Raw genomic sequence first — 21945 nt, 5'->3', positions numbered from 1 at the left:
AATAAAAGCACAATTTATGAATATATCCTCACTAAATTTACACTTCAATAAACCGCTCCAATACACCATAAAAATAACCCCTCAATCCCCTTAGAATCCTCTTCATATATTAAATGATGATATTTTTACCACTCCTGTAACTTAAAGCCTGGCTAATGCCATAGGACTTTGTATAGATTAAATGTAAATTTATACACATCTACAAAATGTAATGATGTTTGGGATACTTTAAATACCGACCATCTATTTTAGCAGAGCAACTAGAATACGCGATGAATAAAATTAAAATATATTTTTGGTTTACACACCACAATGAAGATACGTCAGTATGCACAGAGAAAGCCCAGCTACAAAGCCTAGATTACATATTACTGGAAGAGATTCTGTAGAGTTCTAACCCGGGTCTCAGGACCATGAGATTCTAAATCGGTATGGCAAATAAATGGGTCCCATCACCATCATCTGAAAGAGATACAGAAATCAATCAAGAGGACACAGAGGGACAAATTGCACAGACAGACAGGAGGAGTCAGCGGGACAGATACAGATTGGACAGACAGACAGGAGGACAAAGAGGGGCAAATTGCAGAGACAGACAGTAGGAGACAGAGAGATAGATTACACAGATAGACCGGAGGAGAAAGAGGGGCAGATTTTGCAGACAGACAGAAGGAGGAAGAGGTGCAGACTGCACAGGCAGACAGTAGGAGAAGGAGAGACAGATTTAGCAGACAGACAGAAGGAGATGGAAGAACAGATTGGACAGACAGACAGTAGGAGATGGAGAGATAGACTGATGGTAGTTAAGTGGTTTGTCTAATTTGAAAGAGTAAATTCACCTCACTGTCCGGCTTGTAGGAAAATTTTTGGAAGGGCTCCTCATTTACCAGCACTTTATTGGGGGGTTTTGACAGCCCGTAGACTGAGACCATACTGAGTTTTAGGGTGTCTGCCTGACTGCCCGCCCATTTTACCTCACTGAGAAGGACATTCTGTGACAAAGAAACAAAAAGTCAACTTTTACTATAAACACAGGCAACGTCACCTCTTGCATTTGTCATCACTCAAATATTGATAGGTTCAGCGATTTGGGAACGTGCCCCTTTGGAGTCCATTTATTTGATGAAGACTCACATTTGCAGCCAGAAAGCTAACTTGGGTATAATTGCCTTTCTCAAAGGTCCCCAAGCTGTCTCCATCGTCCCAGTAGAGGTCTCCACGGGCATATCCTTCTGAATCCAGAGCCACCAACAGTCTCAGGTCACTCTCGCGTGTTTTCTCAGCCGTCAATCCTGGAGTCTGAGCAGACAGAAGAAAAACATAGAATTATTAAAAAATAACTGCCTTTGTTTTTTAGCCTTGTTGTCCCTCATAGACTCAGAATCCTTCATACGTGTACATGCAGTCACAGGACATTGCAAAGGTCCCACTGGGAAAGCACAAAAAATTTTATAATTGAAAACTAACAATCATATTTTGTTTTGGGATGATTACTCTTGTCTGTCGTGGAGACAAGTAGAAATAAACATATATATATTTGAATGTCTGAATGCCTGGTATAGTTTCCAAGTGATTCCTTGTTCAAGAATTTGTTGCGGAGAATGCAGTGGTGTATTTTGGATTTGTGCTGCCCTAGGCACGACTAAATTGGGGGACCCCCAAAATCTAAATTTGCCCCCCAAATTCGTGTCAAGGCCATTTTTTTTGACTGACAGGTACAGGCCCTCATTGATACATGCACTGATATACACTCACTGACAGATACACAGTCACTGGCACACACTGTTTAACCAACACACACTTTCACTGACAGACACACACTGACACACCCACTCACTGACATGCACACACTCTCAGATACACATAAAATGACATACACACACTAACACACACTCACAGGCACACCCATTCTCACTGAAAGACACACACTGACAGCTACACTCGCTCACTCACAGTAAGGTGGACAGCCCCAAAACACGAGGCAAACAAGGCATTTGTCTGGGAGCTTGGGTTGGCATTTTTTGACACCACCCCCCCCCGAAAGTGCCGCCCTAGGCAAATGCCTTGTTTGCCTTGGGGTAAATACATCCCTGGGAGAATGTTCGGAACCATTTAATTTTACATTTTTAACTTACATCTACAGTCAAGTGGTGCTAACATACCTTTCATGATTTTTATTTTTAGAAGAGTGCAACTAATTGCTAGTTTTATCCCTTAGTATATAGTATATTAGTATATACTTTTGCCTTCTATGGGACAGCTCCTCAAACAGCAAGTTCTGAGGGACAGACACAGAATTTACTGAATACAGGAGATATGACAGTTTTCTAATGGAATAAGGTAGACATTTGTAACATATAGAGGACCATGCAACTAACGTCTGCCACTCTGATTGAGAATGGTGGTTGGTAATGGGTGGGGTTAGTTGGATTGAAAATGGTGCTGAAAAAAAAGAGGGAATTGGTTTGAAAATGGTTGTTAAACATGTGTGAGAATAGCTGGCTAGAGAATGGTGGTTGTGCATGAGTGGGGGTTAGCTAGATTGAGAATGGTGGTTGGATATGAGTGTGATTATTTGGATTAAGAATGGTGGTGGAACATGAGTGGGGTTAGTTAGATTGAGAACGTTGGTGGAACATTATTGGGGTTAGTTAGATTGAGAATGGTGGTAGAAAATGAGTAGGGGTTAGTTGGTTTAAGAATAGTGCTTGGACATGAGTAGGGGTTAGTTGGTTTAAGAATAGTGCTTGGACATGAGTAGGGGTTAGCTGGTTTCAGAATGGTGGTTGGACATGAGAAGGAAGGTTGGTTTGAATAAGGTGACTGAACAGGAGGAGGGCTGCTTGTTTTGAGTATGGTGGTGACACATGAGTGAGATTAGTTGGATTGAGAATGGTGGTGGAAAATGAGTGGGGGTTAGTTGGTTAAAGAATGGTGGTTGGCCATGAGTGGGTTTACTTGGCTTGAGAATGGTGGTTGGATATAAGAGGGACAGGGTGGTTTGAGAATGGGAGCCTAACAAGAGTGGGGGGTTAGTTTATGAATGGTGGTTGGCCATGAGTGGGTTTACTTAGCTTGAGAATGGTGGTTGGACATAAGAGGGACAGGGTGGTTTGAGAATGGGAGCCTAACAAGAGTGGGGATTAGTTTATGAATGGTGGTTGGACATGAGAGGAAAGTTGATTTGAATAAGGTTCAGGCACTCAAGGTAAATCCAAAGTAAGCAGGTTTATTGGAGCAGATGAAAGCAACATTTGTCAAGCCCAATTGTGTTCTGACACGTTGATCTGTTCCAATAAACCTGCTCACTTTGGATTTACCTTGAGTGCCTGGAACATCATTTATTTTCTGACAATTACATTGTGAGGATTGGTCAACCTCAGGCCCGGTTGCAACCTGGGATCCAAGAGAGTGCGATATCCTTTACGGTAATTACATTGGTTTGAATAAGGTGACCGAACAGGAGCGGGGATGCTTGTTTTGAGAATGGTGGCTTATGGAATTTTACTCCATCTGTAAGCAAAAAAAAGATCTTTTGGTTTTCCCCAAAAAGACTTATACCATAAAAAAAGTAACAAGTTAGATGTGGTGAAGAATTTCTTCGACACAGCCAACAATGATCGACTCTGCAACAATATACACGACAAATGCCTGAATCCAATGATTCGTGAGGCAGAAAATAGAAAGCAAGATGGCTCATCATATGGAGTATCATGGCGGCACATCCACCAGACACGGATCATAGTTCTAGTAGTCAAGCAGCTCATCCATGCAGTCAATAAACACTTGACGCACATATCTGCATTTCTTTATATTACCATGAAGTACAAAATCTCACTGGTCATTTCCAGGCAAAGTGTAAAAAGAAAGTTGCCTTGTATTATATTGCCATAATAAAAGACAAACCCGATGTCATGCTGGCATCTCTCCTCAGCCTATTGGTTGTTTTGTAGCTGTTACTTCATCCACTGCTTCCTCTTCTTCATCCCTGGCCGTACATTGCCATGGATACGTTATCAGAACGTTACCGCGCTCAGTACATTATTGATGGCGTTCATTCCATGTTATTTGCCTCTGTAGTTCGTTAGACAATAGTATATAATACCTGCTTCAACATTTTGTGGAAAAATAAAAAAAAAATGACAAGGAAGCAAAGTTTGTTTTCATATATATTTTTGTATTCTGCACAACTTGTTGCTCTTCAGGTTCTATCTTCAGAAAATATATATATATGCAAGATCGACAAATTGTTGGAAATACAAAAATAACTTAAATCTTGCATTTTGACCTAAATGCCAGAGATCTATTTTCAGTCTAACATAGAGAAATATTTGGATATGTAGAGGCTATTTGAAAGAGAGAAAGACCTATCAATAAATGTGTTTACTGATGATGATGATGATGATGATGAATGGAGCATTCTCAATAAAATTATAATAATAATACTAAATCCTCTATAAAGGAAATAATTAACATTCTGCAGACAGCCTGCATTTCACTTGTCCCAAAACATGATCCAGTTATTGTCTACATGGAACACTAAAGATCATCATCAGTGTTGGCTAGATCTCTGGTCACAAATAGTTAAAGAATACATTGTGGAATAAATAAATGGTTGGTTTTAAAGTTGTGTTTGATTTTTTTTTTAGTATGCAGACAGATTTAAGCTATAAAGATTTAATTCCCTGCTTTGGCTGCTGAATTTTACATAAAAAGTCCTTACAGGAGAATTCATGTTATAAAATATACAATTCGTGACGTCCCCCAATAGACCATTAGTGACATAACCAAGACAATGTGCTACAGTGATTAATTGCACAGACTGCCCTTTTAATTGTACAGTCATTTACATTGGGCAATGTGGATTGTTGAATATAGGTGACAGGTAAAGAGATCAGGTAAGAGACATATTAATATAGCCCAGGGCCCAAGGCAGGGTGCCATATTGGGGCCTTCTCCTAGAACGCTGGGCTCTGCTCCATGAGAGGAGGTGGCTGAGTGTCATGTGAAGTGGCTCAGTGTTTCATTTGTGTGGTGGTGCCTGAGTGTTGTGTGTGGGTGGTTTAGAATTGTGCATGTGAATGTGTAGTGGACAAGTGTTATTTGTGTGGAGCAAGTTGAGCTACACTGCTCAAAAAAATAAAGGGAACACAAAAATAACACATCCTAGATCTGAATGAATTAAATATTCTTCTGAAATACTTTGTTCTTTACATAGTTGAATGTGCTGACCACAAAGTCACACACACAAAAAAAAAATGGAAATCAAATTTTTCAACCCATGGAGGTCTGGATTTGGAGTCACACTCAAAATTAAAGTGGAAAAACACACTACAGGCTGATCCAACTTTGATGTAATGTCCTTAAAACAAGTCAAAATGAGGCTCACTAGTGTGTGTGGCCTCCACGTGCCTGTATGACCTCCCTACAAAGCCTGTGCATGCTCCTGATGAGGTGGCAGATGGTCTCCTGAGGGATCTCCTCCCAGACCTGGACTAAAGCATCTGCCAACTCTTGGACAGTCTGTGGTGCAACTTGACATGGTGGATGGAGCGAGACATGATGTCCCAGATGTGCTCAATTGGATTCAGGTCTGAGGAACGGGCGGGCCAGTCCATAGCATCAATGCATTCGTCTTGCAGGAAATGCTGACACACTCCAGCCACATGAGGTCTAGCATTGTCTTGCATTAGGAGGAACCCAGGGCCAACCGCACCAGCATAGGGTCTCACAAGGGGTCTGAGGATCTCATCTCAGTACCTAATGGCAGTCAGGCTACCTCTGGCGAGTACATGGAGAGCTGTGCGGCCCCCCAAAGAAATGCCACCCCACACCATTACTGGCCCACTGCAAACCGGTCATGCTGGAGGATGTTGCAGGCAGCAGAACGTTCTTCACGGCATCTCCAGACTCTGTCACGTCTGTCACATGTGCTCAGTGTGAACCTGCTTTCATCTGTGAAGAGCACAGGGCGCCAGTGGTGAATTTGCCAATCTTGGTGTCCTCTGGCAAATGCCAAACATCCTGCATGGTGTTGGGCTGTCAGCACAACCCCCACCTGTGGACGTCGGCCCTCATACTATCCTCATGGAGTCTGTTTCTGACCGTTTGAGCAGACACATGCACATTTGTGGCCTGCTGTAGGTCATTTTGCAGGGCTCTGGCAGTGCTCCTCCTGTTCCTCCTTGCACAAAGGCGGAGGTATCGGTCCTGCTGCGGCCTCCTCCACGTCTCCTGATGTACTGGCCTGTCTCTTGGTAGCGCCTCCATGCTCTGAACACTACGCTGACAGACACAGCAAACCTTCTTGCCACAGCTCGCATTTATGTGCCATCCTGGATGAGCTGCACTACCTGAGCCACTTGTGTGGGTTGTAGACTCCGTCTCATGCTACTACTAGAGTGAAAGCACCGCCAGCATTCAAAAGTGACCAAAACATCAGCCAGGAAGCATAGGAACTGAGAAGTGGTCTGTGGTCACCACCTGCAGAACCACTCCTTTATTGGGAGTGTCTTGCTAATTGCCTATAATTTCCACCTGTTGTCTATCCCATTTGCACAACAACATGTGAAATTGATTGTCACTCAGTGTTGCTTCCTAAGTGTACAGTTTAATTTCACAGAAGTGTGATTGACTTGGAGTTACATTGTGTTGTTTAGGTGTTCCCTTTATTTTTTTGAGCAGTGTATGCGGTGGAGAGTCTTAATGTGCCCGTGTGTACTGGCTGAGTGTTGTCTGTGTAGTGGCTGAATTTTATGTGTAGAGAGAAGTCTGAGTATGGCTGTGTGTTGTGTGTGTGGGGAAGATGTACTGTGTGTTGTGGCTGAGTGTTGCATTTGTTTTATCTTTATTTTATTTTTCAATTCTTTATTTTTTCACTCTGCACACAAGTAATACAATAAGTGGGCTATCACCACTGGCATACATACCGTGGTCGCAGGAGTCGCGGCTGCGACCGGGCCTCCAGAGGGCCCGGCCGCCCTGCGACCCGCTATGTTCGCTAGCATGGCCACATTTTTCCAGCCTCTTCTCCTGGGGGGGCCCAGGAGCTGGCCACCTCAGGGCCCCTGAGGCTGACAGTGATGTCAATTTTCGGGATGGCGCGCGCACGAGGGAGCTCTCTCCCTTGTGCGCTCTCTGCCTAGCTCCCTCGCGCGCACCACACTGATGCCGGAGCCGGAATATGACATCATATGTTGCAGCACCACTGGACCCCAGGGAATCCCCTCAGCACTCCCAAAGGTAGGGAGGCTGGGGGATTAAATAAAAAAAATGTGAGTGTGTGTGTGTGTGTGTGTGTGTGTCAGTGTGTTACTGTGTGTGTCAGTGAGTGTGTTACTGTGTGTGTGTCTGTTTATGAGTGTTTTAGTTTGTGTGTGTCAGTGAGTGTGTTACTGTGTGTGTGTGTCTGTTAATGAGTGTTAGTTTTTGTGTCAGTGAGTGTGTTACTGTGTGTGTGTCAGTGAGTGTGTTACTGTGTGTGTGCCTGCTAGTGAGTGTCAGTAAGTGTGTTAGTGAGTGTTACTGTGTGTGTGTGTCTCACTGAGTGTGTTAGTTTGTGTGTGTGTTATTGAGTGTGTCTGCTAGTGTGTGTCAGTGAGTGTGTCTGTTAGTGAGTGTGTGTTTGTCAGTGAGAGTGTATGTTTTATAAGTGAGTGTGTATGTGTGTCTGTCACTGAGTGGGTGTCTGTCAGTAAATGTGTGTGTCTGTTAGCTAGTCTGTATGCGTCTGTTCGTGAGAGTGTGTGTGTGTGGTTAAAACCCCTTCAGAACTTACCTTTCTCCAGCGCTGGGCTCCCTTGGCGCTGGGGATCTCTCCGCCCTGATCCGCCTCTCAGCTCCGAATGTGCATGCGTGGCAAGAGCCTCGCGCGCATTCAAACTGCCCATAGGAAATCATTACTCAATGCTTTCCTATGGACGTCTAGCGGAATCGCGGAAGCGCCTCTAGCGGCTGCCAGTGAGACAGCTACCAGAGGCTGGATTAACCCTCAGTGAAACATAGCAATGCTCTGCTGCAGGGTTAAAACTAGATGGACCTGGCACCCAGACCACTTCATTGAGCTGAAGTGATCTGAGTCCCTTTAGTGGTCCTTTAAGTGTATGTGTATCATGCACTGGCGTGCACACCGCATTTGCAGGGATCGCAGCCCTGCGACCAGGTGCCCACCGCCATGTGTAGCGGCCCCGGCACATCGAGAGTAAGTGCGAGAGGGGAGGCACGGGTCAATTTTTGCACCAGGCCAGGGATATGCAACCTTTGGCTCTGCAGATGTTTTGGACTACACCTCCCATGATGCTTTGCCAGCATTATGTGTGTAAGAGCATTATGGGGGATGTAGTCCACAACATCTGGAGAGCCGAAGGTTGCCTATCCCTGCACCAGGCCCACGGCAAACAATTGACACAGTATATACATTAGCTTCAACATGGTAACATGCAGACTAAGGTTGTATATTTTAGGAACTAGATATTTCAACAAGTGCAGTACAGCGATGCAATCCATCTGGGGCACAATAGTTAGTCTCAATATGGTGAAATCTTGGCGCGGCAGGGCTTGGGCACCCCTGGAGGTCCCTACAGGGACTGATATCTCTTTGTTTTTTTGTAAATCTTTCTTTTATTATGGCACATGCATTATGGGGTACAGAATAGAAAGAGGAGGCATTGTGAGGTAACACAGGTTAATAATAACAAGAAGGTATGTAGTGCACTCCGAAGAAAGATTGCCATATTTTTTGTGTTTTAAAACGTCATGTGAACAACATAATGATACAAGCTTGGTAATGATATCTCTTTGTTAACTGTAGCTCTATCATGGGTGCTGGGGGATGAGGGGGAGAAGTTGGAGCTAGCGTTACGTGGGACATCTCGAGCGTGTGACCACAAGATGTGCGAGCCTATTCACATGTAGCTTAAACAATTATATATCACGTAGAACAGTAAGTGGGGATGTATATCCACCCACTTTGAAATTTTTAGGTTGTGAACACCAACAATAGGTGTAACGTAAAAATAAAAATGAAGAAACATCATTTAAGCAAAATAACAGTAAGAACTTTGAATGCTTGGTCACGGGTCGTGGTGGCGGAAAGTGTGGCATCCCTCGAGATGAGCAAGTAGCGTCTCAGCTTAAGTCACTCAAGTGGCATTCTCTGCTTCGTGATTGCGTCGGGATGGTCTTTCAGCTACCGTAGAGGGATCCAGGTGGGACACCCGTTTGGGTGGTTGACAGGCCCAACTGGCCAAAAAGAGAGTTCCGTTCTTGGGGGCTCCTTGCCCGGTGGGTAGTCCGATGAAAGGTAAACGTGAGAAGTCTTGGCACACCACAGCGATAGGGAATATTCTTGAAGCGCAAATGTTGTAGCTGTGGTTGGAGCGATTTGCACCGGCTCAGAGTGCTCCTCGTAAGGTCAGGGAACAGTGCAATTTGCAAATCTTTAAATGACAAAGGGGTTCTCCCCCAGGCCGCTGCTAACAATGTGGCCTTGTCCTGGAGAGACTGAAACCGCAAGATAAGGTCTGCGGTGGCTGTGGGGGTGCTGCTGCCAGTTTTGGCAGGTGGAACATTCCTTCCAGCTTCACATTTTTAGCCAGTTTAGGCTATAGCAGTGTGGCCAATAGGCACCTAATAAAGTGTGGAAGGTTGGGTAACCCAATGGTGTCAGGCACCCCTCTGATCTTGAGGTTGTGTTTCCGTCTGTGGTTCTCCAGGGCTTCCACTTTCTCAGTGGTACTGATTTGCTGCTTTTGGGGGTTATAGACCTTCTGCTCTAGTGTGGTTAGTCGGGTGTCCCAAGACCTTGCTGAAGCCTCGAGGAGGTTGAGCCTTGTGGTAGTTCCTGCAATGGCATATTTGAAGCATGCTATATCCGCAGCCAAATTCTGCTGGAGTTTAGCAAACATGCTTTTTAATAGGTCTGCGGTGACTGAATCACCAGATGGAGGTGGCTTGGCCATATGCCCTGATGGCTGACCCAGTGAAGCTCCTTCTCCTAGGTCGGTATAAGTGTCGCAGGAGGAGGAGTCGGAAAATCCTTCTTCCCCCAGCGCCATTTTCTCCCATGTAGCTTTCTGAGAGTTACGCAGGAGCTCGCCTGTGTCACGGCTGGTAGGAGCTTTATCCGCCCTCGGTTTCTTGTTTTTCCTGCCCATCATGGTTTCTCCTATCTTCAGTCAAGGCAGTGGTTTAGGTAAGTGCCCAATTTCCACACAAAAAAAAGGTTATTTTGCCAGCTGTGGCACGAAACCTTCCAAGATGCGTCTGCTCTGGTCTGCAGCTAGCTCTGCCCCGCATTTGTTTTATTTTGATTTATCGTTTGCCCAACAGTTCTTCTCCTTGCAGGCCCCACCTCGCAACTTGCACAACTTAAATGAATCTGCTGCTAATGTCATGACCACAGCACATGTTCATTGGTCTTGTGGAGTCTATCCCTCGACAAATCAGAGCTGTTTGGGGGACCTACACAATATTAGGCAGGTGGTTTTAATGTTGTTTGGGATGGTGTCCACTTTTTCTTTGGTTTATATAAATATATACACGATTAGTTTGCTGCAATTGTCTTGAAGAACCTTTATTGTATAAACTAAAACGTTAACCCACCCATCTTTTTCAATAGGTCTCTGGAGTGATGTTTTTTTATAGTGGGCATTATTTGCTAAACATTGCACCATGCCATATAGTCATGTTGTCTTTGAGTGCAATATTTTTAAGTTAATCATTTCAAAAAGTAATAAAAGAGCTAAAAAAATTGAAACCAAAAGACCAAAAAAAAATGGGTAAAGGATCCTCTGAAACAAGAATGATAATACTTTTTAAAAAACTTTTATAGTTAATCAAATATTAATTTGCTGCTACACCCAAGGGGGATCAATAAAAAAGATGTAGACACATCTAAATGGCAAGTCCAAAGGTGTGACGAAAGCACCGTCGTCACTGGGATTTGGAGAGGCCTGCTTGCCAGCCTCTTGCCCTGGGACTATGGCCCCTAGGATGTATTGCCCTTTAAAAACGCTATTTGGGCATATTGGGTTTTTAAGGCACTGTTTCTGCCCCTTTAAATTATATTGGAACAGTTCTACACCTTTGAAGTGGAACTTCGGATACAGTCGAAGTGCCAAAGTAGTCGAAGTGGCCGCCATTCGACATTCGAACACGTGGCGGCAGCCATTTAATTCAGTCGAACGAGTTCAGCTGTGTTTCGTCGTCGAGTTCATGGAACTCAATTAGACACGCGACGGCACAAACACCGCTGAAACGTTACCTTCTCTGAACTTCAACTCTTCGACTGGAGTCAAACGCCATTCGACAATTCGATAGGCACTTTAACATTGACTACTTGCACGAACGGTTCCCGTTAGTCTATTTGAACTGAACCTAGCATTGGAAATAGACCGGCCACACAGCCAAATTCTCTGGAACTATTTTGGGCATGAAATCATGCGTGCGGTCGGTCAAAATAGACTTCCATAAAAAAATGTAACCTCTGATCTGGGTGATTTTTGGATATGTTGCTCACCCAGATATGTTGTGTTTTGGGGTGTTTTCTGGACTTTGGGGAAAATGTGTGTTTTTCTGCCTGTGGATAATTATGTAATTGTTTTAGCTGCTTTAATTATATCCCAGGCAGAGGGGAGGGCTTGAGTGCTGTATGTGGGCGTGTCGGACATTGTTGTATTGTTTTGATTGGTTTGTGTCCTTTGTGTGCCTGTGTTCCATCAGGTCCAGGGGGTGAGGCCTGAGGAATTGTATAAATTGTGAGTGCTGGCTTGCATTAAATAGACCTGTTCTACCCTTCGTGAAGACTTGGCTCCTGTTTGGGGGATAGGAGAACTACACTCTGGGGATGCTATAATCACTATACTCCCTAGAGTATAATAACTAGCTCTCGTAAGAGCTGTTCTTGCTCCTGTTTCCTGCTCTCTGGATTTAAGAGAGGTCTACCTACTGAAAGATGGACCCTGGTCTTGGGTCCAGAGTGGGTGGAGGACAGCAAGACCTCAACCAAGCTGCGGTGGTTCGTGGGATCTGCGGTGGTTATGGTGTCGAGTGCGGTGCTGATGGTCCTTGTCGATCACTAGGAGCATCATTTGACGGGGGCACCCAATCGGGGTGGCGGGTGGTCCATCACAAAAGGTACGATAGAAATAAAAATAATACAAATGGAAATATACAGAACAGAGAAATTGCAAATACAGACAATTTCATTCCAACAAGAAATAGGTTTGAGCCCCTACTGAACTTAAATGAAAATCACAATTTTGTAGAGAGAAGGGGGGGGGGGGGGATTACCATTCACTCCCCATCTACCCCTTCTGCCAGAAAGAGATACAGGAGAATAGAGGGAGAAGAAATAGGGGAGGAAGAAGGAGAATAAAACACGGACATATCCTCTTAAGGGATTTTTAATTTATCTGAAAACATTTTAAATACTGAACGCATTTCATTGCTCAGTAAGGGATTGAAATTTGCACCCACAAAATTTTAATAAATAAAAAAAATGAATACATTTCAATTTTTATATAGATCTCCACAAATTTAATAGAAATTTATGTTTAAAAAAGTTTTTTTCTTAAAGAAAAAGCAACGAATATTAATTTAAAAGAAAGATCAACTTTCTACCCAAAATGGCAAATGTCTGATGAAATGGTAGCTTTCCAGCAAACAGTATTTTATAATATTAATCAAATAAAACCCCTCAAAAAAATAAATTTATATCGAATCTAACCACACAAGAACAAAAAAGCATTGAAAGATCTAAACAATGACAATAATATAGTAATAAAAAAATAAAAAAAAGTCAGCAGACAAGGGAGGGAGGGGTAGTAGTCATGAGCCGCTAATACTATTTTGAAGAGGCTTGGAGACTTCTGGACAATAAAATAATATATAAAAAATTAATATCAGATCCGACATCAGACATTAAAAACAAAGTTGCTAAATTGGTAGAAAAAGGTGTCTTAATGGAGTTTTAAATAAAAAAAGAAGCTGAATATCTGAATATGAAACAGGTAAAAATACCAATCTTTTATTTTTTACCGAAGATCCACAAAAAGAGAAGGAACGCTGGATGCCCCGAAGGGAATCAGCTTAGTGTGTGTCTGGGGCGGCCAAGATAGGGGATAACCCTCACATTAGTGAAATAAAGAGAAACAGACCTGGTGGGTCTGGTAGGAGTTGGACGCCCCCCTGGTGGGTATGTATATATTGGTTAATTAAAACTTAGCTTTTAATAGCATAAAACATAAAATAGAAAAAATAGGTAAAGAAAACCTTCAAACTATGAAAACAAAATAAAAAATTGAGTGAGGCGAGATAGAGTATATGCTCATAGGTGGGACATGTAGGTATCTAGAAGAAGTCTTATAATAAGCACAAAAATCTTCAAATAAAGATAAGTCCCATCCAGGTGCTGTAATCGGAATTGTGGGCTACTAGTAGCTGCTAAATAGAATTAATCCCTCTATGTACGTGAATCACCCTGCCTAGAAATCTCTGAATACAGACTTGTAAGGTCTAACAGAGTAGCAAAGTGTAACAATTTGTTACATAGAAAGGAAAGCTTGTTTGAGTTAGATAGAGTTGTAAAGGTACAGAGGATTAAGTACAAAGTTGCTACAGCTTGTATCTATTTGCTTGTATATAGTGAACAGCGAAGAAACACCAGATAACTGCAAATTAAATTGTACAGGAGATGTATAGGAGTATATTATAGGGATAGGGAGAGAATCACCAACTTAGAGTCTTCCCTAACGTTATCCCTTACACCAACCCCTCCATCCACGACCAAATCCCCAGTATGAATATTCTTTCCTCTAGTTGAATTCTAACTAGCTAGCTAGTAGCAATAACGATTGCACTCGAGCTTCTATCTGACCTGACTGCCTGTTGCCTTTGCCTGACACGTGTTTCGGCGCTAAGAAACGCGCCTTCTTCCGAGGCTATGCAGCTGTCGTCTAACATCAGTGGTTTCTTATACCGCTCCTGGACCAATGAATGAGGGGGCGTGTGTTTGGCCGCTCGCGCCCAGCGATCAAGCTCCAAATAAACCACGCCCCCTTCTCTCTCTGCAGTGTGATTTCTATTCTGTGTCTGGTTTTCATTCCTTTATTCCATTCCTGGAATTCCCAGTCTCTTGGATTCCTTTAAATGTTTGTTTTTTGTTGCCACACCCGTTTCTTTTCCATCAATCCTTTTGTTTCAGTTGGTTCCAGCAGGCAGTGGTTTCCTGTCCTCTGCTCCTTTCTTTGCAGGTAAGTGCTGTGTGTATTTTATTGTTGTTTATTTAGTCATGCATATCAAGGCAGTTAGGACCCACCGTGATTGGAGTACTTTGGCGCAGTGGTGGGCTGCATACATCTTGGCCATTTATGTATGTCTAAATCTCCAATGTTTTACATATATAGTACTTAGTTTTGACTCCTCTTGTTTTGCCTTGTCTTGTTTTATTTTGTATTCCCAGTTCATGTACAGTCCTGTCCTGCCCTGTTCATGTTTCCCTCATGTCTTGTGTACATGTTCTGGGTTCTGCTTTCTGTCCTGCTCCGGTTCTGGGTTCTTCTAGTCTTGTCTTGTTATCTTGTTTGGTGCCTGTTCTAGTCTTGCCTTGTTTCTAGTACTGGATACATTTCTGCTGCAGAGCCTCCCTATCCAGATCCTGGGAGGTCTGCATATCCTCAAGCATCTGGGATCCACAGAAGCTGCATCAGGGCCCTGGTAAGTGGCCGCACAAACGCTGGTGTTCAACACCATGGGGCGTGTGGTTACCCTGCACTCGGCCCTGATAGTCCATTTCCACACTGAGACTCCCATCATCAACATCAGGCACTCATGGGTCCTGGTCTCCGTACCGCCACCCGTGACACTTAGATGTTCATGGACTCGTAATTATGCAAATAAAGACTTTTAGATGTAGCCAATGGGGACTAAGAGAGCCCAAACAGACTTTGCCCATAAATACCCACAACAAAGATGGAGGGAACTTTGACTCACGTCCTGATAAAGCCGCAGGCAAACATGTAGACATGCGTAGTGATGCCATAAGGTGGGCGGAGCTAAAGAAAACCGCGAGATACGAACTACACACGCACTAGAGATGGAGCTCGGTACTATCGGAGACACTACCCGGAGAGACACTGCCTGGAGATAAATTGTCCGAAGGAAGCAGACTGGATTGGGATCTAGACAACTATAGTTGACCATCTGAAGGTCAAAACGCTTGTGAGTGGCAATGTTTTATACCGCGTATGCTCACCACCAATCTCTAGTAAGGGGCAGTGATACCCATCTGATATGAGCAATATATATTTAGTTTTTAATATACCGGTAATATCCTTTTAATATGTGTTAAATAAATTGTACATTCATTTATTCTTCATCTTTGGATTTTATGCATATTATTATTATTATTATTATCTGTATATACATGATTCATGTGTAACAGTATTACACTATTTTGCATTTTTCTCTTGTTTTACATGTTTATGGAACCTAAAGTCAAGGAGTTTTCTTTTGCGCTCAACTTTTTTATTTATATTTAAATATTTCTATGTTGTTAGGACTGTGTTTAAAGTTCTTTACAAGTTTAGTTACAAAGTTTTCCATAATTCTGTTCCTGCTTATATCTCCTCACTCATTATCAGATACGTTCCAGCCGCCCTGCCTCTTACTGCCCGTTCACGTACGCACTCCAGACTCTCAGATGCAGGACTTTACCAGTGTGACCCCAAACTTATTGAATACCCTCCTATGGCAGATTAAACTCACCCTGTCTCTGCAATCCTTCAAAAAAATCCCTAAAAACACACTTCTTTAGAATAGCCCATGAGCTCTCCCCTTAACTCCTCATCCCCGATACCTTCTGCAGTCTCCCACCACAGTGCTCCTTCCTCCAAACACCACTCCCATCATTGGCGGGTACATACAGATCACTTGATTCCTTTTGAATATTTCTCCCTCGTCCTTTTAGATTGTAAGCTCTTCACCTACTGTTCCCTATGTCATGCGTGTTTTGTTAAAATCAAATGTTTGTCTTGTTTACCTATTGTACAGAAATGCAGAATATATTGGCACTACATTAATAATTATAACTGCTATATATATATATACAGGCCTTGAGTCCTGCAGGAACGCGTGGGAACGGCATTCCTGCACTTTTTCCACAGCAGGAACACTCAGCCCCTGTCCATCTTTCCTCAGCCCCTGCCCCCCTCCCCCCCCCCCATCTATGCTCCTGTCCCTCTTCCTCAGCCCTGGCCCCCTCAGCTCTTGTCCACCTTACTCAGCCCCTGTCCATCTTTCCTCAGCCCCTGTCCCCCCCTCCTACGCTCCTGTCCCTCTTCCTCAGCCCCTGCCCACCTTACTCAGCCTCTGTCTACCTTTCCTCAGCTTCTGTCCCTCTTCCTCAGCCCTGTCCCTTTCCTCAGCCCCTGTCCACCTTTCCTCAGTCCCTGTCCCCCCCCCCCCCATCTATGCTCCTGTACCTCTTCCCCAGCCCTGGCCCCCTCAGCCTATGTCCCCCTACTCAGCCCCTGCATACGAGCACTCAGCCCCTGCATACGAGCATTTAATTATTTTTTTAGGGGGGGGTGGATCTTGGGTGAGTTCCCACACTTCTTTACCCAGGACTTGACCCCTGTGTGTGTGTGTGTGTGTGTGTATGTGTGTATGTGTATATACATATATATACTATATTTTTCAAAATATAGGATGCAGTTTTTTTCCTCCCTTAAATAAACAGCCGCAACCCTATATACCGAGTGTCTGCTGGCACAATGTCTGGGTGTCTAGTGTCCCCTTCAGCCGTCACTCTGCGTAGTGTGAGCTCGCAGACTGAGATAGAAGACCTTATTTATCCTCTACCCCAACTTACAGGAAGCTGCTTACTGGGACGACATGTAGAGCAGGTTATGGTCAATATATATAGGAATATATGAATGTATGGTCAATATATACCAATAATGAACTGACCCTGGATCCGTCCATCATGACAAAGTAAAACAATTCTCATCTACAAACAAGCTCTCTGACAAATAACGGCGAATTCACCAGGAACAAGAAGTCGTGTTTAAAGGTAACATTCTTTCCGAATACTAAAATAATTTATCTGTTACTAAAAATAAACCAGTCAGTGAAAGACAAGAAAATTCAGTACGCGGTTTCCCTTCACATAGGAATGTCCTCAGCAGGAACGCCGTTTCCGTTACTAGTCCTGCAGGACCCAGGGCTGGCACAAGTGGCCGTCAGAGCAGGGGGGAGCTCAAATCTGAATCCCCTGCCCTGGCTCTGGCCCTGCCTCTGGCTCCGGGCCCTGCCTCCGGCTGGGGACTCAGATTTCAAAACTCACCCTGCTCTCCCTGCAGTAAGTGGAGTTGGCCGGCCTCTCCTGATGATGTCAGTAGGAGGGGGCGTGGCTTTCACTGCTCTTCTCCCAGGACCGCTGGGGAGTCTGGGGGAAGAGCAGAGGAAGTCACACCCACTCCTCCTGACATCATCAGAAGAGGCCGGCCGACTCCAATGGCTGCAGGCTCCAGAACCTGTACCACCCCTCCTGGCCCAAGGTAGGCCTCAGGGAGGGGGGAAGGCACTTTAGAGTTTTTTTTATCCCCTTCCTCAGCCCCTGTCCACCTTTCCTCAGCCCCTGTCCCCCCTCCTACGCTCCGGTCCCTCTTCCTCAGCCCTGGCCCCCTCAGCCCCTGTCCCCCTCCTCAGCTCTTGTCCACCTTACTCAGCCCCTGCCCCCCCGTCCCCCTCCTCAGCCCCTGTCCCTCTTCCTCAGCCCCTGTCCCCCTCCTCAGCCCCTGTCCACCTTTCCTCAGCCTCTGTCCACCTTTCCTCAGCCTCTGTCCACCTTTTCTCAGCTTCTGTCCCCCTCCTCAGCCCCTGTCCACCTTTCCTCAGCCCCTGTCCACCTTTCCTCAGCCCCTGTCCACCTTTCCTCAGCCCCTGTCCCCCCCCCCCCACTATGCTCCTGTACCTCTTCCTTATCCCTGGCCCCCTCAGCCGCTGTCTCCCTACTCAGCCCCTGCATACGAGCGTATCATTATTTATTTTCGGGGTTGGTGGATCTTGAGTGAGTTCCCACACTTTTTTACCCAGAACTTGACCCCTGTATGTATGTGTGTATGTGTATATATTTTTCAAAATATAGGATGCAGTTTTTTTCCTCCCCTCAATAAACAGCCGCAACCCTATATACCGAGTGTCTGCTGGCACAATGTCTGGGTGTCTAGTGTTCCCTTCAGCCAGTCACCCTGCGTAGTGTGATCTCGCAGACTGAGATAGAAGACCTTATTTATCCTCTACCCCAACTTACAGGAAGCTGCTTACTGGGGCAACATGAAGAGCAGGTTATGGTCAATATATAGAAGGCAGGGCCTGTAATTGTGGGAGGTACATTTTATCCCTATTTAAACCCCGTGAGCCCCTACTCACCTGTCAGCGACATTCCCGGAAGTACTTTGTCTACTTCCGGTTCACATGTTCCCGACGTCAGTTACGCCCGCCGGCAGTACTGGGGATCTCTTTAGTTGTTCCAGCGAGAAGTGTTCGCGGCTAGCCCCTGCCACCATCGGCTGCAAATCCGGTAACCGTGAGTGGGCACATTAGCACGTTATCTGGGGAACCCCCCGCCTCTCTGGGGTCCCCAGCAAGGGAGGATAACTTATTTCGCCCTCCCACGATGCGCACAGTAATCGGAACGCATAGATCACCATACTATAGACCGGCTTCCTTTAGCCATACACCGATCACTCCTCTTTCGTTCGGACAATCGCACGGTCATTTCCCTAATTTACAGCTTTTAAGCAGATGTCCAGCAGTGTACAGGCTGGAAGTCAATGTGTCACTATCTGGGTATGTTATTAAGGGGCCTCCAGGCTCATTATTCACATACAGGATTTTTAGCTGGCAGCAAACTGTCTTACCTCTCATTGCTCAAAGATCTGTCCTTTCCAGCATGTAATTTGTTAAATGGCTAATTAATTCAAGTATTAAGGCACTTGCACCAGGAAACAGCTACAATCACTACTCTGTTCTCTAAATTTTGCTATGAGAATAATTCCTCAGGGTGGGTCTTTCATTTCCAGAATCCTCTCACTATCGCATGGTCTCCCCGATGACGACTCCACAACTTCCTTAGACAAGCCAGCTAAAGCTGATCTACAAATGTGGCAGCTGTTCCTTTCATCTTGGAATGGCAGGTCGCTATTTGTTCCACCCATTTCTGACGATTCCACTGTAATTTGGACCGATGCTTCAGGTGCATTAGGGTATGCAGCTATTTTCGGTGAGGAGTGGCTATGCGACTCTTGGCCAGCTGAGACCACCTCACTCGAACATTTCAATACCACCTCAGCTCTATTTGAAATTTATCCTATAGTAGCAGCTGCACACGTCTGGGGTAAAGAATGGCATGGACAAAGGCCACTCTCAGTCCCTCACGATTATGAACTTAAAGGACCACTATAGTGCCCGGAAAACATACTCGTTTTCCTGGCACTATAGTGCCCTGAGGGTGCCCCCACCCATAGGGACCCCCTTGCCGGGCTGGATGATGAGGAAGGGGTTAAAACGTACCTTTATTCCAGCGCCGGGCGGGGAGCTCTCCTCCTCCTCTCCGCCTCCGATCCTCCCTTTCGGCTGAATGCGCATGCGCGGCAAGAGTTGTGCGTGCATTCAGCCTGTCGCATTTACAATGCTTTCCTATGGACGCTTGCGTGCTCTCACTGTGATTTTCACAGTGAGAATCACGCAAGCGCCTCTAGCGGCTGTCAGTGAGACAGCCACTAGAGGATTTGGAGGCTGGATTAACCCTATTATAAACATAGCAGTTTCTCTGAAACTGCTATGTTTATAAAAAAAGGGGTTAATCCTAGAGGGACCTGGCACCCAGACCACTTCATTAAGCTGAAGTGGTCTGGGTGCCTAGAGTGGTCCTTTAATAAGGAGACTGACCTGGCTAGGGCTAATCTTCAATTCTGCATAACCTGTATTCACGTTCCGGGTGTTCAAAATAACGCTGCTGATGCTCTCTCACGCCTAAATTTGCAGGAATTTTACAGGCTTCATCCATCAGCGAACCCGCAACCCAGGGAACCTCCAAGCTTCACAGAACTAATTATGCTTTAAGTTCTCTATTACAACACAGTAGGTCTCTCGCACAGGCAGGCTTGTCCCCTAATACAAGGAAAGCCTACTCCAGAGCATACAAGTTGTTTAAAAGTTTTGTTCATGATTATTATATAATAAATGTTTCTTCTGTTGAAACCGTTGTTGCTTTCACATTTTTTTGCCAAATCTCCCTTAATTTAGCCTACAACACTATCAAACTCTACTTAACGGGTATACAACACTACATGTTGACCAGCTATCCCAACAAAACTCCATTCCTAGCGTCCTACCCAGTAAAAAGCGTCCTAAGAGGTGTTCACAGAATATCAGTACACAATCCCATCAAGAGACTTCCCATAGACCGTAAGCTCTTTAAAAGTATCTCCGATATACTCGACACGTCCCCTTTTGAACACTCCACAAACCTAATTATCAAGTTCGCGGCTTACTTAGCTTTCTATGGTTTCTTGAGACCCAAAGATTTTTCAGTGGAGAAAGCATCCGACTCCAAGTCATGCCTCCAGAAGAAACACCTAATTAAAAAACAGGACCACTACATCTTATCTATTACCCATACCAAAACAAGCCAAACAGGTCCTCCGGTAGAAATTAAATACTATCCTACCTCTACCATATTGGTGTCCTATCCTAGTTTTGGATAAGCTAGTGGTGTCCCAAATCACTTCCAAGCCAGATTGCCCACTGTTAGCTATTCAAGGGAAACCCCTAACCACTAAACAATTTATGCTTTACATTCCACGTCCCCATTGCTAGACCGTTTATTACGGTTACCCTTTTTGTTAGAAATACTACTGTGATTACCAAAGCCTTGATAGATTCAGGGGCTGCTGACAATCTTATGGATGAGAGTTTTGCTAAAACCGCATCTTTGACTCTGATCCAAAAGGTCACTCCCTTGGCTGTGGAGGCCATAGACGGTAGACCACTGGAGAAACCTCTGGTGACCCATGAGACCCAAGAACTGGTTATGTCTGTGGGTGCCTTGCACAAGGAAAGATTGTCCTTTCAAATAATCAACTCCCCTACAGCCTCTATTGTTTTGGGCTTCCCCTGGTTGGTTAAACACAATCCGATGATTGATTGGGGTTGTTTGGAGATTCTCTCCTGGGGGAAATCTTGTCAAAGAGATTGTATGACCCGTGTTTGTCCTGTTGGCTTGCTTAATGTACCCACAGCCAAACCACTTTCTGTTTCTGTCTCTCCTGTGTATGCAGACCTAGCAAAGGTTTTTGAAAAAAGGGAGGCAGATAAACTGCCCCCGCACCGTGAATATGATTGTGCCATAAACCTCTTACCTGGTACTATGCCGCCTAGGGGTAAGGTATATCCTCTTTCCGAAAAAGAGAACCAGGTCAGCCCCTCCCACAATTACAGGCCCTGCCTTCTATATATTGACCATAACCTGCTCTTCATGTTGCCCCAGTAAGCAGCTTCCTGTAAGTTGGGGTAGAGGATAAATAAGGTCTTCTATCTCAGTCTGCGAGATCACACTACGCAGAGTGACTGGCTGAAGGGGACACTAGACACCCAGACATTGTGCCAGCAGACACTCGGTATATAGGGTTGCGGCTGTTTATTGAGGGGAGGAAAAAAACTGCATCCTATATTTTGAAAAATATAGTATCTATATATACACATACACACATACATACACACACACACACACACACATACAGGGGTCAAGTCCTGGGTAAAAAAGTGTGGAAACTCACTCAAGATCCACCCCCCCCTGAAAAGAAATAATTATACGCTTGTATGCAGGGGCTGAGTAGGGGGACAGCGGCTGAGGGGGCCAGGGATAAGGAAGAGGTACAG

The 21945-nt window shown here is 44.8% G+C and overlaps 1 protein-coding gene across 4 annotated transcripts in view; it reads right to left on the bottom strand.

The window, feature by feature from the left end:
- Window positions 1-288: 288 nt before the first annotated feature.
- GAA (alpha glucosidase) overlaps window positions 289-21945 on the bottom strand; it is a 111462-nt gene continuing 89805 nt past the window's right edge. For all 4 annotated transcript variants that reach the window (XM_063456269.1, XM_063456271.1, XM_063456270.1 and 1 more), the window contains exons 18-20: window positions 1135-1299; window positions 840-992; window positions 289-462 (exon numbers count right to left, since the gene is read on the bottom strand). In XM_063456269.1, coding sequence (XP_063312339.1) covers window positions 406-462; window positions 840-992; window positions 1135-1299 — 375 coding nt within the window. In that variant the 3' untranslated portion in view covers window positions 289-405. The remainder of the gene's footprint in view (window positions 463-839; window positions 993-1134; window positions 1300-21945) is intronic.

This window comes from Pelobates fuscus, chromosome 5 (genome assembly GCF_036172605.1).
Source record: "Pelobates fuscus isolate aPelFus1 chromosome 5, aPelFus1.pri, whole genome shotgun sequence".
Lineage (NCBI taxonomy): Eukaryota > Metazoa > Chordata > Amphibia > Anura > Pelobatidae > Pelobates > Pelobates fuscus.
Note: the sequence above shows the minus strand (reverse complement) of the source record. Positions and strands in the feature narration are given on the sequence as shown.